Source organism: Schistocerca piceifrons, chromosome 4 (assembly GCF_021461385.2).
Source record: "Schistocerca piceifrons isolate TAMUIC-IGC-003096 chromosome 4, iqSchPice1.1, whole genome shotgun sequence".
Classification (NCBI taxonomy): Eukaryota; Metazoa; Arthropoda; class Insecta; order Orthoptera; family Acrididae; genus Schistocerca; species Schistocerca piceifrons.
The window spans coordinates 354990004-355011451 of record NC_060141.1 but is presented as its reverse complement, the minus strand read 5'-3'; the positions used below and the strand labels follow the sequence as shown (position 1 = coordinate 355011451).

Here is a 21448-nt window from a genome sequence, read left to right as displayed (position 1 = left end):
ACCTTGTCCTTACAGTTGCTGAATGTTTCCTCCCTCCTACAACTGGATACAGCTAAAGATACTGTTGATGACGCCAGTGGAACCAGCCCGATGAGACTCCAGCTTGTATAGCACTGGCCGTTCCATTTAGCTTTGAATGAGCTACAGTGACCCAACTATCTAGTAGTCACTGTTTGCATAATTGTATACAATAGTAAACTGTGCCTGGCGCATGATCAAAATTTAACAGAAACAACAGACTTTGATCCCAAAGTTGAAGACCTCTCTCCTGACAAACACCTATTCCTAAAGGAACACTCTAGGTCCATTAAATATTCATATCAGTGTTACTAGGGTTGCTTGACGGATTTGTTATAATTCAAATTCGTGCAACATGAAAGTTATTCAAGTAAACATAACACCAGTTTCATTACCAATGAAACTTTGTATGTACACCAGCATGCACATGTTCCTGTTGACTATTAGTCCAGGTTTGCAGGGTGGCTTTAATTATGAGTAATCATGAATTTCTTGCTTCTCCATAAAGATAGATATTAGCTGATTATATAAGTGGTCATACAGACTTATGGGAACAAAAAATGATATCCCTTATTATAAGTTTCCCTCTATATACCCCTCAAAGCTGCCTCTCCCTTGAGATACTAAAAGAGAGTACACAAACAATAAACTGGATTTGTTATTAAGTTAGAGATACAAGAACCAGGACTGCCACACCCAGTCAATATGACTAGTTAAATGGGCAATTTTATTTAAATCCTCATAAAAATCATTAGTACTCTTCTAACAATGATAAGTTATTATTTTTACCATCCCTTCTTTAGTTTAGAAACTTCAGGTTCTCATGTCCTTATTGCTCACAAGATCTTAAATACAGTTAAATACTTCATCACAATTCAAATGATGTATCAAATTCCAATTCAACTTATTAATGGGCAATTATTTTAGTAAGGCAAGTTCCTTTCTCAGCCTGTAGGTTTTATCACAATCTTAATTTTTTACCTAATGTTCTCAAATATACAAGAACACCATTCTCTTGGGAGACCATTCTCTCTCTTCGTGCTCTGACTGAAGCCTGACAGCAACACTACCCCTTCGATGAAGATGTTAGCAGGTGCCCTAGTTCTATTACTATTCAAGAATAATAAAATATTCTCTACATATACAAAAGTAGGTACATAATATGTAACACAAGCTTCATTTCAGAGACCTCTGGCAATGACCTGTGTATGTGGAAAAGTCAAGCTGCAGAGTGGTTCACATTAAACTGAAGATCTTGCTATAACTGGCTGGATAAGTGAAATTGAAGATAAGAGGATGGCAAAGAAACAGCATCTCTGGCAGATTCATGCATCTAGTACAGCACTGCAGTGATCAAACTGATCTTTGGGTTTAGGACAGCTTTACCTCCTTACCTATATTCCCCGCACTCAATTTTTTCCATATCTCAAACAGGTTTTAAACCATCTGTGATTTTTCTGTACCAGAAAAATACAAATGCAGGGTGTCCACAATGAGACTCCAACATTTTAATATCCTATATCTTTCTCATTTCAGATGGTGGACCTGTGAATCCTGAAGGGGCAGACAGAGCAACTCAACAAGTTTGTGGTGTGCAAATTTGATACGTCAAGTGGCCGTAGTGGAGCTGCAATCAATTGTTTTAGCAAAATGGAGGATATGAAGGAGCGTGCACAAGTGGTCTGGTGGTATGCAGAAACAAAATCGGTAACCCGAGTGCAAAGAAACTTTCGTCGAGTTTACAACAAAGTGCCCCCGTAGTTCAAGACTATAAAGAAGTAGTGTGATCAGTTTTTGGCTACTGGGAGTGTTGCGAAAGGGCATGGTGGTGGTAAGCCTGGGATCAGCAAACATCATGTGGAACAAGTGCGACAGTCGTTCGAGCAAAGTCCACAGAAGTCAGTGTGACAGACAGCACGAGAACTTCGTATGAAACGTTCAACAGTGCACAAAGTGCTTCATCAGCGATTATGTTTGTACGCATATAAAGTGCAGGTTGTACAAGAAATCAAGCCTGATGATCGACCAAAAGGAGAAGAATTGGCATGTGCCATGTTAGATCGCATTGCCATGGACGAGACATTTTTATCACTCGTGATGTTTACTAACGAGGCAACCTTTCACGTGTCAGGGGCTGTCAATCGTCACAATGTGCGCATCTGGGGGTCCAAAAATCCACATGCACCTAGGGAACTCATGCGCGACAGTCCAAAAGTAAATGTGTGGTGCGGTTTGATGATAAATCGCATTGTTGAGCCATTTTTCTTTCAGGAGCCGACTGTGGATAGAGCCATCTACCTGGACATGTTGGAACAATTTGCCGTGCCACAGATAACAGACCTGTAGCCAAATGTGATGTTTCAACAGGATGGTGCACCACAACATTGGAGCCTTGATGTCCGAAAATTTTTAAATGACACATTCCCGCAACGATGGATTGGCCGTGGAGGTCCAATTCCTTGGCCACCACGTTCGCACGACATAACCCCCCTCGATTTTTTCTTGTGGGTTTATGTGAAAGACCGGGTATACAATACACCAGCAAAGGACCTGCAAGACTTGAAACAGCGCATAAGAATTGTCATCAACTCTGTCACAGAACAGATGCTCCGCAACACATGGCACGAAATCGATTATAGACTTGATATTCTTCGCGCTACCCGTGGCTCCCATGTTCAAGTGTATAGAACCGTCCACCTGTGTAGGAGAACTTGATGAGCTGCTGTATGATTTCCCTGTATTTGTTCGTCAATAAATTGTGTTTCCTCTCAGATTTTATGAGTTCAAATGTTGAAGTCTCATTGTGGACACCCCGTATTATGCCATCATACATCCAAACGCTTACAAAAAATGAAGCACTTCCTTGTTGTGCGGTTTAATTACATAAGAAAGAAACTGTTATACAACACCATACTGCAACCCAGTGTCCACCACTGGTGTCTGAAGTTGGGTGTTGCATTGAGGTTCGATGTTGCATTTTTATAAGAGACACTTAAAAGGGAGAAGATTCTTTATCTCAGTGCCTAGTTTTGTGACATTTATTATGATGTAAACTCCCCTAGAGTTCATGGTGTATGAAGGTCACAAAATTCACTTTTTAAAACCCAATTTAAGATCTTGCAAAAAGTTAGATTAAGGGTGTACATAATAAAAGTTCCAGTCTCAAAATGCTATATAAAGGGAACCACTGTTCAGAATGACGTCACATTTGAAAAGCATATTATTGGAGCAAGGGCAAATGTCGTGGGAGAAAAACAAGTGAAATCTGACCAATAGATGGCGCTGTAAGCATCAGAATATGCACACCAACAAACATGCAGGACATGGCTGTTCCTCAGTTTCCACCTGAGACATGCGGGATATAGCTCTTCCTCAGTTTATGTCCAAGACACGGAATATGAATCTCTTCATGAAGGATCATGTGCTGATGATAGTAAAGCTCTCTTACAAGAACAGCGAATGTATGCCAGCACCCCTGCAGAAGTTCAGACACTCAAGGGTATGAAAAATGGCATTGGTCCAATGTCTGCTATGGGTCTGGAGAAAAGATTACAAAATTAAAAAGACAGGTTCCTTTGAAATGCAATGTGGTGTAGCGAGGAAAGCAGTTGATCCAACATCTGTTGAAGATGGGGCCACAGCACTGCAGGAGGGGTCAAGAGGCAGTGTGCAAAAATGCAGTGCATGGGGAATTGCCTGAATGTTGGACATGCCTACGAGCACAGTCCATAAAACCCTATGAAACATCCTGCATTGGTATCCATACAAAATCACCTATGTTCAGAAGTTGCTTTCTACTGTCCTTCATCAAGACAAATGTTCTCTCTAGAATTTGTTGTTTGCATGGAAGTGGACAGTGAATGGCCAGAGAACATTCTGTTGACTGATGAAGCCCATTTCCATCTCCAAGGACATACCAATGTGCAGAATTGCAGAATATGGGCAATGAAAAATGTGCACACACATCAACTGGTACCACTTCATTCAGCAAAGGTGACTGTGTGGTGCTGGTTGGCGGCACCATTTACCGCCACTGGCAAACGCTCTGAAAGCTTTTTATGCACCAATCATTTAAACCCTTCAACAGTGTGGATGTGTGGGTAGGATCATTTTTATGCAAGATGGTGTTCCTCTGCAGACTGCACAGCCAGAGAAGCGGCTCCTGCAGAAGCATTTAGCAAATTCTAAAATTAACAGCTGTCATTCCCCAACAGCCTGGCTGTCCAAATCACCTGGTGGAACTATGAACTGAAACCACACAGCGCACAACAGATTCGGAATGTGACCGCCAACAAACTCCGATCAGCTGTGGAACATGCCGTTACTTGATTTCAAATTGTGGCACAAAATGGTGTCATTTTGCTTATATGCAGGTTTTTGGGCCCAGGACAACTAAAAATCAATGCATTTTGCGTTTTATGCAGTTTTTTTGTCTCAGGACACTTAAAAACTGATTTTTCTCATCCAATGTGCTATGACCTTGCTGTGGAGGATGGATTACCTAACTGACAGTGCCACAACTGTTGACTAACAACTCGTGCTGTCATGCATACTGAAGAGTATGGATGATGTAATGCGCAACTCAAACCATAGCTGTCCTTTGGCAATTCATGTGTCATTTAGTCAACCCCATTTATGTTAAGACACTTGCAGCACCATCTATTGGTCAAACTCTCTCTCTCTCTCTCTCTCTCTCTCTCTTTTCCCCCTGATGTTTCCCCGTGCATCAATAATATGCTATTCAAATTTGATGTCATTCTGAGCAGTGGTTGTCTTTCTAGAGTGCTTTGAAACTGGAACTTTAATTATGACACCCCCTATACCTATGACAGAAAAATGTCTGTGCCAAAGAGCATGCTACAATTTATCAATTAATTAGGAAAACAATTATTGTTATGTAATGACCAATGTTCTTAATCTGAATGAAATACAATCATCATTTAAAAGACTGGAAATAAGAGAGAAAGTATACATTATAAATACACTTATTCTTACTTCACTTGTGCTGAAAATTTGCCCTCCAAGTTTTTATTGGTGCAAACTTGTTAGCCATCCACTGATCGGGTTTTATGATCTCCAACATGAGATATCTTTCAATGGAAAGCATCACCAAAGCCAGAATGAGTTTATTCTTTTCAAACCTGAAAAGCACCTTTTGGCCTTTGACCTACATTATGGGAATGCCCCAGTCTATTTCAGTATTATTTTGCACAATATTTAAAACTGGTAACAGTCACTCTAGTCTCTTTACAGCAAGCTGCTCTATATAAAAAATAGGGAAAATATGTACTTTGTAAATTATTTTCAATCAAGCTTCACAACCTACTAACTATGCGACGAGCTAGTAGTTCTCACTGTCCAGAACTTATCAGATACAGTAATGCATAGAAAATGGCAGTATCAAGTACGGAGACACTCAATCACTTAGAAACACCACAACACCTTTACAGAAGACTCCTGTTTGGTTGCTTCATTTGGGGAAATGGACCAAACAGCGAGGTCATCGGTCCATCGGAATAGGGAAGGATGGGGAAGGAAGTCAGCTATGCCCATTCAAAGGAACCATCCTGGCACTTGCCTGAAGTGATTTTGGGAAGTCACAGAAAACCTATATCAGGAGGGCCGCATGCAGGTTTGAACTGTTGTCTTGCTGAATGCAAGTCCATTGTGCTAGCCATTGTGCCACCTTGCACAGTCAAAAGGCTCTTAGAAATAATATTCATACATATGATAAACATAAACATTACGGCTGCAGTAACACCAACAATCACAATATTCTAGTCACAAAATGTCACGAAGTTAGCATTAAATTTAAGCTCTACTTACAATTGACAAAAATATAAAATGCAGTTATGAAAAACCATTTCCTCCAAATCTCAACCTTCAGGATCAATTTTTGAATTAAACAAAATGACTATAATTTCTGCTGAAATATCAATACTGCCAATATTGTGCATGGCAAAATGGCTTATCCTAGCAGCCTGGATAGCAAATTAATGTTCTGGACGCAGAGAAAGCTGGGAGAAAAGTCCTCCATACAAAGGTGCTACTTAACGGGGCATTTGGAACCGTTTCTAATCAGGGAGTTGGATGCTGACTGCAATACCCCACAATGTCACTGGCGAGCATGTTTCCTGGTGCTACAGACAGACCTCGACTCATCCCTGCTCGAAAAACATGGGGCCGTGTTATCTGTCATGGAGTTGCTGTAGGAGTACAACCCTCCCCCCCTCCCCACCGCAAGTTTGCTTCAAGCCTGGCAGCATTTCTGGATCAGTTATGAGGTAATAGTATGTTGTATGACCACAGATAGTTCATTGCAACATGAAAATGGGACATACAAAGTCTAAAATTATTGGGAGTTGTGCAACACTGTGGCAATACCATGCACTGCCACTGCTGCAACCACTAAATTTCATTCTGTTTGCTTACATATCACAATTATACACTTAGTAAGGTTTGGTCTTACAAATAAATTGATTTAGGCTGTGTAGATATTCTGTATAACTTAAGCAACAATTGCCAGGAAGGTGAACATGAGTAATTGGTGCTTGAGGTATTACTTACGTTCGATCAATGAAAAAGGTCTGTGTCATAAGAAGTGCTCTACGCATGTTTCTGTCTGACTTCTCAGCAATACGGTCTATGAGTTCTGCTGGTAACTCAAACTTCTCCCTTTCACAAACACTCTGCAAAATAAGGCAATGATTTAGCAAAGTTACATTAAACAGTTGCAGAATAACAGACTGGCAAATCAGATAATATAGAAGCTAATGAATAATATGATAACTGAACAATAGAAACTACTGGTACAAACATCAACAATGTAGGAAAACACAGATTGCTACTTACTGTAATTGTGTGTATGAATTGTGTGTGTCTCTGTTTTGCTGATGAAGGCTGTGGCCAAAAGCTTTATGAAGTGTCTTTTAACTGTGCCTGTCTGCAACTTAACGTGTCTTCTTTATATGGTAAGTACCAATATGCCTTTTCCTACATTGTTAATATGATAATTGTTATCCTACTGTCATTATCCTGTACATGCCTTTCAATTTATTTTGCTCAGAAAACACTTGCAGAAAAGACAGGAGAAGTTTCTTCTTCATTAGCAGAGTAGTCGCCAAGAACGTGAAGCTATCTGACAGCAAAGAACACTGCAAAATCAAATTTTAAAACAGCTCTGTAGAGAAGGCCAGATGCAAAAACAAGTACTAAGAGTACACTGAAAGCAATGCCAAGTCAAAGACTGTGTTTACTGTCTGAGAGTACAAACAGAATAAGGGTTTAATATCCTGCTGACAATGAGGTCATCAGAATCATCAGAACTGGAGCACAAGCCTGGGTTGCATTGGAAAAAACCTTCACCCTCTTCGAAGAAATTACCATGGTTTTTGGCTTCATTAATTTAAGGAAACCATGGCAAATTTAAATTACGATGGGTGGATGATTATTTTAACATTATTTCTTCCAGTCATGAATCCATCGACTGAACCACGGTATCAGTTTACTTTATCTCCAAGTAAATAAGTTTCTTTAGGCTTGTCCAAACGTTCATTATGGCCAAGAGCTTCTGTTACTCCCCCACTTTTTTATCATGGCTATTGCTCAATTATAAAGAAATGTTTCATTGGATGAAGGAGGAGTGCTAAGCAGTTTCACAGTCCAGATTTTCTGAGGCACCAAGTCCAATGGAGCTTCGAGCAAATGTCTCAGTTGTTTGAGGTAAGTGTCCTCAAAACACTGTCATATTCAGGTTATTCTGAGACATCCTGAGGGGTACCTTGGATCTCGAGAATGCTATCCTCTCAGGTTAGTCTTCTCTGGACTCTGAGAAAAATGTAGAACAGTACTGAAACTGAATAAAATAAATGAAATCTTGCAGATTACAGCCTCAATTTAATGTCACTTTGGCAGCTTTCATCTCTCATATTACTTCATATTAATTCAAGTAAATTCTTCTTCACCACATGCAAACTAATTAAACATATGTGGTGAACATCATATCACCTGACTATCCTTGGGCCTGTCAGCCTGCAGGACACACTGTTTACAAGGCCAGATTTAAGGGAGAAAGCTTTATTTCAAATAAATGCTACACTATTTGATAGAGAAGCTAATGACATATTGTATCTCATGGTGTGAACAAATGTTCAAAATGCTTTCAAAATAATTAGCCACCCTTTGTAACTATTTGTTTTTAGCCACACCAATATGTTCTGCGTGGAATCTTTAAATGGTTTTCTACAGCTGCCATTAACAAACATTCTAATTATGAGCAAATATTTACAGTATTATAAACATTCCTGGGCAATAAGCCTTTTTAATTATAGAGTGATGCAAAGACATGAGTGGAGCAGCCTTCAGCTGTTATATTAACAGTTTTCACCAATGTTTAAGAATTTCTCACTTGTCTCTTTTTTCCCCTTGTTGCTTTCCAAATGAAGATTCTTACACACTAATGTATCACTGTTCGGAATTCTGGTTGTTGTGATAGGACACACCTGTGTATTTTAGCACTAGGCGATAAGAAACTTTCAACAACATTAAAAAAAGCAGGATGATAATCATAAAAACTGTCTCTTATGACCTCGTTGTTGATGGGACATTAAAAGCTAATCTCCTCCTCCTCCTTCTTCTTCTCCTTCTTAGGAAAAAACTTATTTATTAATTACAAGAATGAGGAATCATGTCTTATATGAAACTCTGTAGCCCTAATGTTTTAGCAGCAGCAGAGAGATGAGCTTGACTGGATGTTTCCTGCTAAGAACAACATGACTACAATGAGGCAAGAGTAAATCTTCAAGCAATTTCCATCGATGTTTGATTTGATTGCCTTTGTGCAGAGAGGAATCCAGAGTTTCCAACAACAAGGAACACAAGAACTACATTATTGTAACAGCAACAGGAAACAAGATAGGTGCAATAACTTGACTTCAAAGTTGTGTAGTTTGCACTGTGTCTATTGCCATTACTAATTATTGTTATTATTATTATTATTATTATTATTATTATTATTCAACTAGCCATACAAGCTTATGGGCACACAGTGGGTGCCTCCAGATGAAATTCATTTATTGTATTTTTCAGGCTGGGGTACACAAATGACATCTGCACATTGTTTAAATTAACTTTTGAGAAGTCATTTCCAAATTTATACATTTCTACTGCAGCAGCTAAGGAAACAGACACATAACGCAGGCACTACATTAATCCACAGGTCTTAGAGTACTCTCATAGGTACAAAAAAAGATACAAGAGAGTACCGCAGGCTGAAAAAAAATTAATGATAAAATTATATATAGTGCAGAAAATAAAAGTAAAGTGGTGTTGGATGTTATAAAACAAGAAACTAAAAAGGCATACACAAGTATAACAACATACTAGTTAAAGATGGGGACAGAATAATAGAAAGTTCTCAGGAATTAGCAAATTTTGTAAATTATTTCTCTGGTATAGCGGAAAAGTTGCAGCAAAATTTTCCTAAAAGACATATGGCAACGCCCCATGTCTTACACAGCAAACACGACAATGATGTTTCCCACAACAGCGTTTGAACTTAGGAAGACAAACACCAATTAAAACATAAGAAGTCAGTAGGCATAATGAAGTTCCTGCCTCTGCACAGAAGATGTGGATAGACAGCATAAAGCCCCATTAACAAATGTAATACATGAGTACTTTAGTGCAGGTATTTCCCCCACTTGTGGTGCCCTTACTAAAGAAAAAATGTGGAAAGTAAAGAAAACAGCAGCCCAGTTTCACTACTGTCTCCATTCTCAAAAATAAATGAATCAATAATGAAAGTGACTAATAAATTACATGCATAAATGGAACCTTTTTGGTGAATTAGTTTGGTTTCCAAAGTGGAAAAGTACAAATTGGTCATTACAGAGTTCACAAAAGTGGTACTTGAAGCTCCTGATAAGGAGCAGGTATTTTCCTGAACTTCTCCACAGCTTTTGACACTGCTGACCATAAAATATTACTAAGCAAGCAAGAAGCAATAGATATAATAGTAACAGTGAATGAGTGGTTCCAGTCTTACTTGGAAAACAGGATGTAAAACATGAAAATAGTTCACACATTTGTTGTTGAAAAATTTTTAGTGAAACAATTGTCAGATATGAAACACATAAACACAGGTTTCCCTCAGGGTAGTGCATCATGTCCAATTATGTTCATAGTATATCAGTGACTCTCAAGAGAGTGTAAGAAATGGAGAAAAAATTCTCTTTGGTGATGAGAGCAACATCATAGTCACTGATGAAACACCAGAGCTCCTTTAAGAGAAAACAGATGAAACCCTAATGAATGTTTATTACTGGGCAGCATGTAACAAATTAATGGTGAATGTAAAGAAAACAAAGGGTGTACACTTCAGCATAAAGAGGGGAAAACTGTCACATTAAGCAAAGATGATAAAACCATAGATGGTGTAACAAACACAAAGTTTTTAGTGATGAACACTGTCAGCTGTTGCGAAATGAACACACAAAGATACTGCTAAACAGAATGCCATCAGAATGTTATCCTCTTAGGGTGTTAGCATCAGTCTGTTACAGTCAATGTCTTGTGGGGACTATTTGGCATTTGTACACTCAGTTCTTAGCTATGGGAGCCTTTTCTGGGGATTAAAGGCACAAAACATAGACACAGTCTTTAAACCGCAGAAACGGGCCATAAGAATAATAACTGGATGCAGTAGTCATGCTCACTGTAAAGAGCTCTTTCAAAAACTGGGCAACCTTACTGCAACAGGTGAGTACATCTACCCATTTATGGTCAGCATAAGGAGAAACATTACAAAATATTTCACCAATACACTGCCAGAAAAAAGAATTATTATACCTGGAAAGACAGCACTGATTTTGATCTGACGATGGCATATGTCATCTGGGGATAGTAGCTATACTGATAATGGTTTTGACGTCGTCCACCAACAGATAGGATAGTGGCATAGCTGCAAGAGTGCCACCTGTGTCTATCCTTTAACAGGAAATGCTCACAGCCAGAAAGTTCAGTAAAGTGCAAACACATGAAGCAAGCAGGCAACCATGCCACAGAGATACACTCCTGCTTCCTACAGCGAACTGAGCGAGTTTGAAAGGGGTCGAATTATGGCCTTCTGAGTGGTGAGATGGTCCTTTTGGAGAATTGCCACACAAGCTGGACATATTGTATCAGTTGTTCAACTTTGCTGGTATCAAATGGTCACATGAGCATTCTCACACTTGTAGATGAGGTTCTGGAAATCAACGGCGCATACATGCCAGCCAGGATTGTCAGAGGGCTTATGATCCCGGTCACGTCAACACAAACTGTTACAAACCAGTTATTAGCAGCAGGGCAATGGGCATGCAGCCCATCTTCCACTCATGCCACAGCATCGAGGTGCACAGCTCGACTGGTGCTGTCAGACGATCACTTAGAAGATGGAATGGCTCACCATGGTTTTCAGCAATGAAAGCAGATTCTGCCTACATGAAAGTGGTGGTCATTTGTGTCTCACAGAGTGCATTCACTCAACATGCACTGGCCCAACCCCAGGCCTTATGGTCTGGGGTGCAACAAACTACAACTCTTGCTCACCTTTGGTGCTTCTGGAGGGGATGCTAACCAGTGCTTGATACATGCAGAATGTTGTTACACCTGCTCTTTTGCCCATCTTGCAACAGGAAGGTGATGCGTTGCTCCACCAGGATAAGGTGTGCCCACACGCTGCTCATAAAACTCAATGTGCTCTGCATGTTGTGCAGCAACCCTGGCCAACACGATCTCTGGACTTGTTTTCAGTTGAGCACTTGTGGGATGTGATGGAACAAGAAGTGGCTCCTGCGACTAGTCAACCAACACCTCTTACAGAATTATATGAACAGATCAATCAGGTATGGAATAACATATCCCAGAGCAGTATTCATCCTCTGTACGACTAACTGGATGTCAGAGTCAGCACCTGCATTGCCGTCCATGTAGGCTACACCATGTACTAATATGGGTGTTTCAGCATAGGTTGATACCTATTTTTTTCTTGGGTAAAAATATACTTTCCCTTGGAGCTGTAAAACATGTTAATCTTTTGAATAGCGAAGGTTTTATAGACCGATAAAGAACTTCCAGCACTTTAGTAAACAAAAACCAGCAAAAATAAGAAAGCATTCTGGAGAGATCTTTGATGCATGGCAATATTTACACTAAATATTTTTGTATTACGCAATTATAAACACAAATTCCACCAAATACAGAACGGTATGCCATGCAGTTCATGGTGGTTTGCAGAGTGTAGATGTAGATTTAGATGTAGCTTCTAAAGCACTGAAATCACGACTGCGAAGCGCTTTTCTCAGGCAATCACAGTTCCTGTCACGTAACATTGCCAGCCAATGACAGCAGATATTCAGAACCCAGGAAATGTGATGTAGTCAACCAATAGCACCATCATTGTTAAGGAGCATGAATACACAAATACAAAAAGTTAATGGTTTAAATTACAGTATTTACTCGAACCTAAGCCGCACTTTTTTTCCAGTTTTTGTAATCCAAAAACTGCCTGCGGCTTAGAACCGAGTGCAAAGTAATTGGGAGTTCTGAAAAATGCTGGTAGGTGCGCCACAACTAACTTCTGCCGTCGAATATATGTAGCGCTACACAGACATGCTTTGCAGGCACAAAGATAAATACTGGCGTCAAAACCTCTGCGTCAGTAAAGAAATTTTAAAAAAAGGTGGAAGATGAGCTTTTTTCTCTGCCTCAATTTTCGACCACTGCATTTTCATACATTATCCAACGACATAAATACAAATTTCGTATTGTTAATCTACGAATGTAGCAGCATTTCAATGTACTACAAAAATCTGACTGGCAAGACTGTTTGGGATGTTTGTCAATATGGCCAACTCTACGTTCTGAATTTTTTCCTACCTATGAGAAGAGATGGTTGCTAATAGGAACTTTTATGAATTGTGAATCACGTACAGTATTCTCTTCACTATAATATGAATATAAACATTTTGCCGTGTATTCTTTCATATTTGCTGCTATCTCATTTAAATCCCGTATGCCTAATAAACTACGAAACTAGAGTGGACAACAATAAACGCGGAAGAATATACATATCATGTCATGTTTATATTCCTATTATTCTTATGCCTAATAGTGATACAGTCAGAAATGAAGCACGACAATTGACTAGATTTTTAATTCTAAGATGACTCTTATTTCTGTGCAGAATGTAATGTACTAAAGAGGCGTCTGTAAAGATTCTCAAACGGAGAAACATTTTTGCTAAACTCTCGTTCAGAACATCATCTATCATACGCAGTCTATTATTTGGTTCTTGTCCATCATTGTCAAAGAAAGCAGCAGTGTAAGTAACAACAAATAGCAGTCTCTTGTCATTGTTTCGCTAATGAGACGATTCCTTTCTTATTTTTAATTGTAAGCGGCGGTAGCGTGCACAAAAGCAAGCCATGCCGCGAGCGGCGACAGGCCGTAAACACTCATTATCAGAATGCGACAAACAATGCATGACACAGTACAGTAATGCATTTTCAGCTTAGAGTGACTTAAACACCTATAACAAAGAGAACGGCACTTATCAGATCAAACAAAAATACGCAATCGATTCAAACCAGACGAAGCATGTGAAAAAGGAAGGGTAGCTGTATAAATACGGACGCGTAGCAATGGCTACCTGGTAAAGCTTAACTGCTAAGCTTACGACTCAAACCAAACTACTGTAGCTATATAGCCATTCATTCAACCTAAATTGTGTCTCATATTACAATGGACCAATTTTGTTTCGATTTGGAGGTGCGGCCTAAAACACTTCTCTCCCCTTGAATTTTGAGTCTCAAATTTCAGGTGCAGCTTAGATTCGGGAAATTTTTTTTTCCTTGATTTCAAGTCTCATTTTTTCAGGTGCGGCTTAGATTCGAGGGTGGCTTAGATTCGAGGAAATATGGTAATATACAAACAGCATAGCTACAAGAAAAGCTAAGCTTTCACATTTAATATCAGTTATCAAAAATTTTTTGCTGTTTTTTTTCCTGAAGTGTGGTTCACCAGGATCCTAAGAGCACAAACTTAAATTGAAACAGCGGAATATTACTGACAAGCACTGTTATAATTTTCACTGCTGTGCAATGAACATTTTGTGGGTTACCTGGCTGCATACATGTTCCATCAAACACTTCAACTTTTCCATAGAAAAGCCAACTACCTGTGAAATCGCTCAAGAATTCACCTTGCACCCTTCTTAAGGAAAATTGTACTTATTGCCACTGTTATAGCATAATTTGTAATCTACGAAAGAATTAAAATAAATATGAAAAATAAACATCAAAACTTGGTATTTTTTAGCGTTTGTTGCCCGTTAAAATATATCAAACACAAATGTAAACTTTTAAATAATGGCATAAATGGCTGGTCTTCTGGGCCTGAAACTTTCTTAAGTGGCTGGTTCTCAATTTTGAATGAGAGTTTAATGCTCCATGATTTAAGAAATTTGTCACACACTGTCACATGTAATGTAAGTCATCTAGAGTAAGAGGAAATTTACTTGTAGTGCTTTTCACACCACCATTCCATATTTTCCCACAACCTGTTAGAAACATAAATAACTGTGATGCCTCCCATATCATAACGAGGCCCACAAGAAAGACATGACAAAAACATTTTGTTGTTACTAAGTATTGCATAGCTGTTGATACGTTGATACCTAAGACGAAACAAGGCCCCAGGAGTAGACGATATTCTGTAAGAAATACAGACAGCCTTGGGAGAGTCAGCCATGACAAAACTCTTCCATCTGGTGTGCAAGATGTATGAGACAGGCGACATACCCTCAGACTTTAAGGAAAGTAATAATTCCAATTCCAAAAAAAACAGTTGTTGACAAGAGTGAAAATTATTGAACTATCAGTTTAATAAGCCATGGTTGCAGAATACTAACAAGAGTTCTTTACAGAAGAATGGAAAAGCTGGCAGAAACTGACCTCGGAGACAATCAGTTTGGGTACCGGAGAAATATAGGATTAAGCGAATCAATACTGACCCCACAATTTATCTTGGGAGATAGGTTAAGGAAAGGCAAACCTGCATTTATAGCATTTGCAGACTTAGAAAAAGCTTTTGACAATTCTGACTGGAATACTCTTCTCAAAATTCTGAAGGTAGCAGGGGTCAAACACGGGAAGCAAAAGGCTATATACAACTTGTGCAGAATCCAGACGGCAGTTGTAAGAGTCAAGGGGGATGAAATGGAAGCAGTGGTTGAGAAGACAGTGACACAAGTTGTAGCCTATCCCCGATGTTATTCAATCTGTACAGTGAACAAACAGTAAAGCAAACAAAATAAAAATTTGGAGCGAAAATTAAGGTTCAGGAAAACAAATAAAAACCATGTGTTTTGCTGATAACATCGTAATTCTGTCAGAGACAGCAAAGGGCTTGGAAGAGCAGTTGAGCAGAATGACACTGTCTTGAGAGGAGGATATAAGATGAACATCAACAACAGCAAAACATGGATAATGTTTGGACTGCAATCGAATCAAATCAGGTGATTCTAAGGAAATTAGATTAAGAAACAAGACACTTAAAGTGGTAGGTGAGTTTTGTTATTTGGGCACCAAAATAATTGATGATGGCTGAAGTAGAGAGGATATAAAATGAAGACTGGCAATAGCAAAAAAAAAAGAACATTTCTGAAGAAGAGAAATTTGTTAACATCAAATATGGATTTAAGTGCTAGGAAGTCTTCTCTGAAAGTAACTGCCTGTACTGTAAGCATGTATAGAAGTGAAATATGGACAATAAATAGTCTAGACAAAAAAAAAAAAAAATGGAAAATAGAAGCTTTTTAAATGTGGTGCTACAGAAGAATGCTGAAGATTAGATGGACAGATCACAGAACTAATGAGGAGTTACTGAATACAACTGGGGAGACGAGAAATGCGTGGGGCAACTTGATCAAGAGAAGAGATCAGTTGATAGGACACATTCTAAGACATCAAGGGATCACCAATTTAGTACTGGAGGGAAGTGTGGGGGGTGAAAATCGTAGAGGGAGACCAAGAGATGAATACATTAAGCAGATTCAGAAGGATCAGGTTGCAGTAGTTATTTGGAAATGAAGAGGCTTCCAAAGGATAGAATATCACGGAGAGTTGGATCAGACCAGTCTTAGAACTGAAGACTACAACAACAACCGATATGCCAGATGTTCTCAATTTGAATTGTTTTTCTTCATACTTCCACAGTTCCTGTTTTCTTTATATTGTGTTATCGATGAGCTGCAGTATTAATAATTTTGTCAGTCTTACCGATTTGGTTGTTGCTAATCAAATATTGTCTGCAGTGCAACAGTAAAGGTCTTATGCATCAACACTGGTTTATTACAATGCAAGAAATGAAGCTTTAATTCCATAACAGGAGCAGGAGTACACTTAAATATGGTGGCATATCTTTCTTCCAACAATTGGTATGTAACACTCAGTAACTGCAGTATTAATTTTGTTAACTATTTATGTCATACCGGATACACAATTTCTGAAAGAGATATTATATGTTCAATTGATGCACCTGCTGGCACATTCCTTGCATCTGTTATTAATATTACTGATGTGCATTTGCTGTAATTAACCTTCAACATCATTCATCTTTATGTATTTCTGTGGTAGAAGCCAACTTCATTCTGTTTCCCATACACCATTAATTTGTGGCAGATTATCCATTTTGATACTTGTAGTAATGTTGCCGTGGGCCCAGTAATGCCTTAGTTGCTTTTAACAGTCAAGTGTGGATGGGGAGAATGAGTAAATTAGTTTGTAAACTTTTGTAGTGGAGCAGCCAAGTATACACAAAAAAAGACAGTTACATGCATGACAGAACATACAGTTACAAAGCAATTATATTACGAAGTAAAATGAAGCACTACAGTAAAGAACCATTCTCACCTTGATAACAGAAATAATTGTCTCTTTTGAAGGAGCAGGCACACGCACTGCCAGGCAACGACTAAGGATAGCAGGAATAACACGGGACATGGATGAAGCGCACAGAATGATACGGCATGTGGCAATATATTTTTCCATTGTCCTACGAAGGGCATGTTGTGCATCCTTCGTTAACCTATCTGCATCCATAACAACAATCACTGGAACACACAAACATTACACATTTTCTTCCAACTGCTGCAAAATTTTAAAGCATTATTAACAAAAATAATTGTTGACACTCGCCACTGTGTGTGTATGAGAGAGAGAGAGAGAGAGAGAGAGAGAGAGGGGGGGGGGGGGAGGGGAGGGGAGATGAGTCAAACAAGTGCCTGTATCGTAAACAAACTTCGGACCTTGTTCTATCTGAAAGACTGCTTGGATCCATTGATGGTCCAATAAAATGCCTTTACCATACTCTGTGAGCTTTTTATTTCCTACTACAATATGAGCTGATAAATGTATAACACATATATGGTTAATCACACTCCTATGGTCATTAAACTTGGTTGTAATATCTGCTACATTCTGCTTCTACATGCTACTTTATAATGTTCTTATAACATCATCCATTAAAGGCAATGCCTTGCTGATGCAGCTATTTGTATTAGTTTCTTGCCAACACTATTATGTCATTCTAGTTTTCGCATTTTATTCTTCATCATTAGTTTCGAAGCTCTTGCAGTAGCTGTGTTTGCAGACAAAAATCACTAGATTTCAAGTCCACATATTATCCAAATAACTGTTTTTTTACATAAACCCATACATGTTACAGCATTTTTGTGCTATCATCAGAGATTACTTTTATTCAGTTCTTTAAAATGTAAAGACATTTTAAGTAATAATTATTCTAACAAAATCAGTCCTAAAAACAGTTTCTGTCTGTTGTTGCTGTTATCATATTTATTCCCAACATTGCTGTGTTATGTAGGGCCCTCTGTCCCTACTGTGTACCGCGTAGCTTATCGTCCGCAATTAAATGATTTTATGGGAGTCTTGTTAGCAAGTTAACAAGCCACTTTTTCTATAACCATAATTTTGCTGTGTGAAAATATTTTGCAACTACATTTTGCGATTACTTATAGTTAGTTTCGAAACATCCATCCTCAAATGCTGTTAAAATCTACACACAAACACAATGCATGTTTTTTTCAGAGCTTCACTCACATGTTACACTTTTTCATTTTACAGAACACACTGCTTATGTTGCTGCTAGGTGTGCACATTCATTTTTTCATAGCAGTTTGGTGCTACTTGTCTATAATTTGCTTTCCTTGTGCAAATATCTTTTGTATGTGAAAGTTTTCTTCTATTGCAAATAGGTTGTGGCTGGATTTTCGTATTTTTAAATCTGTTTCTAGTTAAATTAGGTGACGGTCATGGGCTACTAAGTACTTACCAAATGTACCATGGTAGCTGTTACTTTTTAGAGCTCTGAAGGGTTCTGATTACCTTGTTTTGAAGTTCCTGCAAGTCTGCCCCATATATACTGACCAACAAAAGTTCCATGTAAGTTTGCATATGTGTGATTTGTCGAATTTATCTGTGGGAGCATACCATGTCCTGAGTTCCTTCTGTGTTATGTTGTATTGTATTTGAAGTCCATGTTTCTTAAAAATATTAGTTATTCTGAGAACTATTTTATTGTTGTGGATGATACACTTTTGCGTGTGTGTTCTTTCTTTGTTGTGTCTTGTATGTGGCCTTTGTCTGTGTGTTGAGTTCTTGGCGTTGTTGACAAAGATCTTGTTTGCATGTAGCATGTTCATTCTCTGCCTGTTTACACAAAAAAGATAATCCAAGAAAAACAATAGGCACAAAGCAAAAAAACTCAACAGGATAAACAGCACAAGAATATCAACTACAATCAATCATTAGAATCAAACATATTTTCCATGGCAGAATCATCACAGTAACAGACATAAATCTTAAGAAACAAGAAAAATATTTACTTGATAAATGACCAAAACACAACTTTAAGATTCACACATACATTATACAAAATAACAAAAGACCTTATAACAGATGCTGAACACATTATAAAGGAATGAGAGAGACTCAACACACCAAATTTTAATGTAAACTTGAGAATTTGTACCTGTGCAAATAATCAAAAAACACAAATCCATCATAACCTCCAATTGCAAAACACCTAAAGCAATCACATCCAGTAGTCTACAATAAAAACTAAAACAACATAATACCATACTAACAATATCAGACAAAGGCGATGTAAGAGGAGTGGTCATGAATGGAAAGAGGCACATACACAAAATATTAGTTTCTCTGAAGGGCAACAGTGCCACCAAAACAATAAGTGATCCATCTCAGATACCAAAGAAACACTCAACTAACACTGAAAACATTGAAAATACACTCCTGGAAATGGAAAAAAGAACACATTGACACCGGTGTGTCAGACCCACCATACTTGCTCCGGACACTAGGAAAGGGCTGTACAAGCAATGATCACACGCACGGCACAGCGGACACACCAGGAACCGCGGTGTTGGCCGTCGAATGGCGCTAGCTGCGCAGCATTTGTGCACCGCCGCCGTCAGTGTCAGCCAGTTTGCCGTGTCATACGGAGCTCCATCGCAGTCTTTAACATCGGTAGCATGCCGCGACAGCGTGGACGTGAACCGTATGTGCAGTTGACGGACTTTGAGCGAGGGCATATAGTGGGCATGTGGGAGGCCGGGTGGACATACCGCCGAATTGCTCAATGCGTGGGGCGTGAGGTCTCCACAGTACATCGATGTTGTCGCCAGTGGTCGGCGGAAGGTGCACGTGCCCGTCGACCTGGGACCGGACCGCAGCGACGCACGGATGCACGCCAAGACCGTAGGATCCTACGCAGTGCCGTAGGGGACCGCACCGCCACTTCCCAGCAAATTAGGGACACTGTTGCTCCTGGGGTATCGGCGAGGACCATTCGCAACCGTCTCCATGAAGCTGGGCTACGGTCCCGCACACCGTTAGGCCGTCTTCCGCTCATGCCCCAACGTCGTGCAGCCCGCCTCCAGTGGTGTCACGACAGGCGTGAATGGAGGGACGAATGGAGACGTGTCGTCTTCAGCGATGAGAGTCGCTTCTGCCTTGGTGCCAATGATGGTCGTATGCGTGTTTGGCGCCGTGCAGGTGAGCGCCACAATCAGGACTGCATACGACCGAGGCACACAGGGCCAACACCCGGCATCATGGTGTGGGGAGCGATCTCCTACACTGGCCGTACACCACTGGTGATCGTCGAAGGGACACTGAATAGTGCACGGTACATCCAAACCGTCATCGAACCCATCGTTCTACCATTCCTAGACCAGCAAGGGAACTTGCTGTTCCAACAGGACAATGCACGTCCGCATGTATCCCGTGCCACCCAACGTGCTCTAGAAGGTGTAAGTCAACTACCCTGGCCAGCAAGATCTCCGGATCTGTCCCCCATTGAGCATGTTTGGGACTGGATGAAGCGTCGTCTCACGCGGTCTGCACGTCCAGCACGAATGCTGGTCCAACTGAGGCGCCAGGTGGAAATGGCATGGCAAGCCGTTCCACAGGACTACATCCAGCATCTCTACGATCATCTCCATGGGAGAATAGCAGCCTGCATTGCTGCGAAAGGTGGATATACACTGTACTAGTGCCGACATTGTGCATGCTCTGTTGCCTGTGTCTATGTGCCTGTGGTTCTGTCAGTGTGATCATGTGATGTATCTGACCCCAGGAATGTGTCAATAAAGTTTCCCCTTCCTGGGACAATGAATTCACGGTGTTCTTATTTCAATTTCCAGGAGTGTATATTCACAAAAGGCCAGATAAAAAGAATGACACAGAGTATCCCTAAACAGCTATTCTAAATTCCTTACCAAAAGTGTACAAACAAAATACTCCCATAAGACCAACCATTAAATTCAGAAATGCTCCCCCCCTTCTCTCCCCCCCCCTTTCCCCCTCCCTCACACACACTACTAAAGAGGAATTAATATATGGAATCAAGGACATGGCTATTCCAGACACAGCAAGGCTTATATCATTTGATGTGACATCAATGCACATTCCAACAGAATCAACATCATCCCATAAAGCAACATGGCCACACACACAAAACACACACTGATCAAACACCAACCATTCTCAGGTCTATAACGGCACAAAAAATTACTGTGTGTTCAACAATTTCTTTTCCACCACAGACTGCCACTAGGATCACAGATTAGTGACCTCTTATCCAACAGATTCATGAACAATCTAGAGAACAATATCAACAATTATAAATGGATAGATTGTTACTTATCGTAAAGATAATGCATTGAGTTGCAGACAGGCACAACAAAAAGACTGGTACCCACAAAAGCAAGGAAGCACACCTCTCAACATGATTTATCTCTGGCCACTCTAATCAGCATGCAACCAAAACAAATCGAACAGTAGCAATAATC

General features: G+C 39.6%; 1 protein-coding gene across 3 annotated transcripts in view; it reads right to left on the bottom strand.

The window, feature by feature from the left end:
* Window positions 1-21448, bottom strand: part of LOC124795254 (replication factor C subunit 3) — an 89884-nt gene that overhangs the window by 32900 nt on the left and 35536 nt on the right. For all 3 annotated transcript variants that reach the window (XR_007016668.1, XM_047259199.1, XM_047259198.1), the window contains exons 4-5: window positions 16971-17170; window positions 6586-6707 (exon numbers count right to left, since the gene is read on the bottom strand). Coding sequence is in view for 2 of the 3 variants with exons in the window: in XM_047259199.1 (XP_047115155.1) it covers window positions 6586-6707; window positions 16971-17170 (322 nt within the window). In the remaining variant the exon portion in view is untranslated. The remainder of the gene's footprint in view (window positions 1-6585; window positions 6708-16970; window positions 17171-21448) is intronic.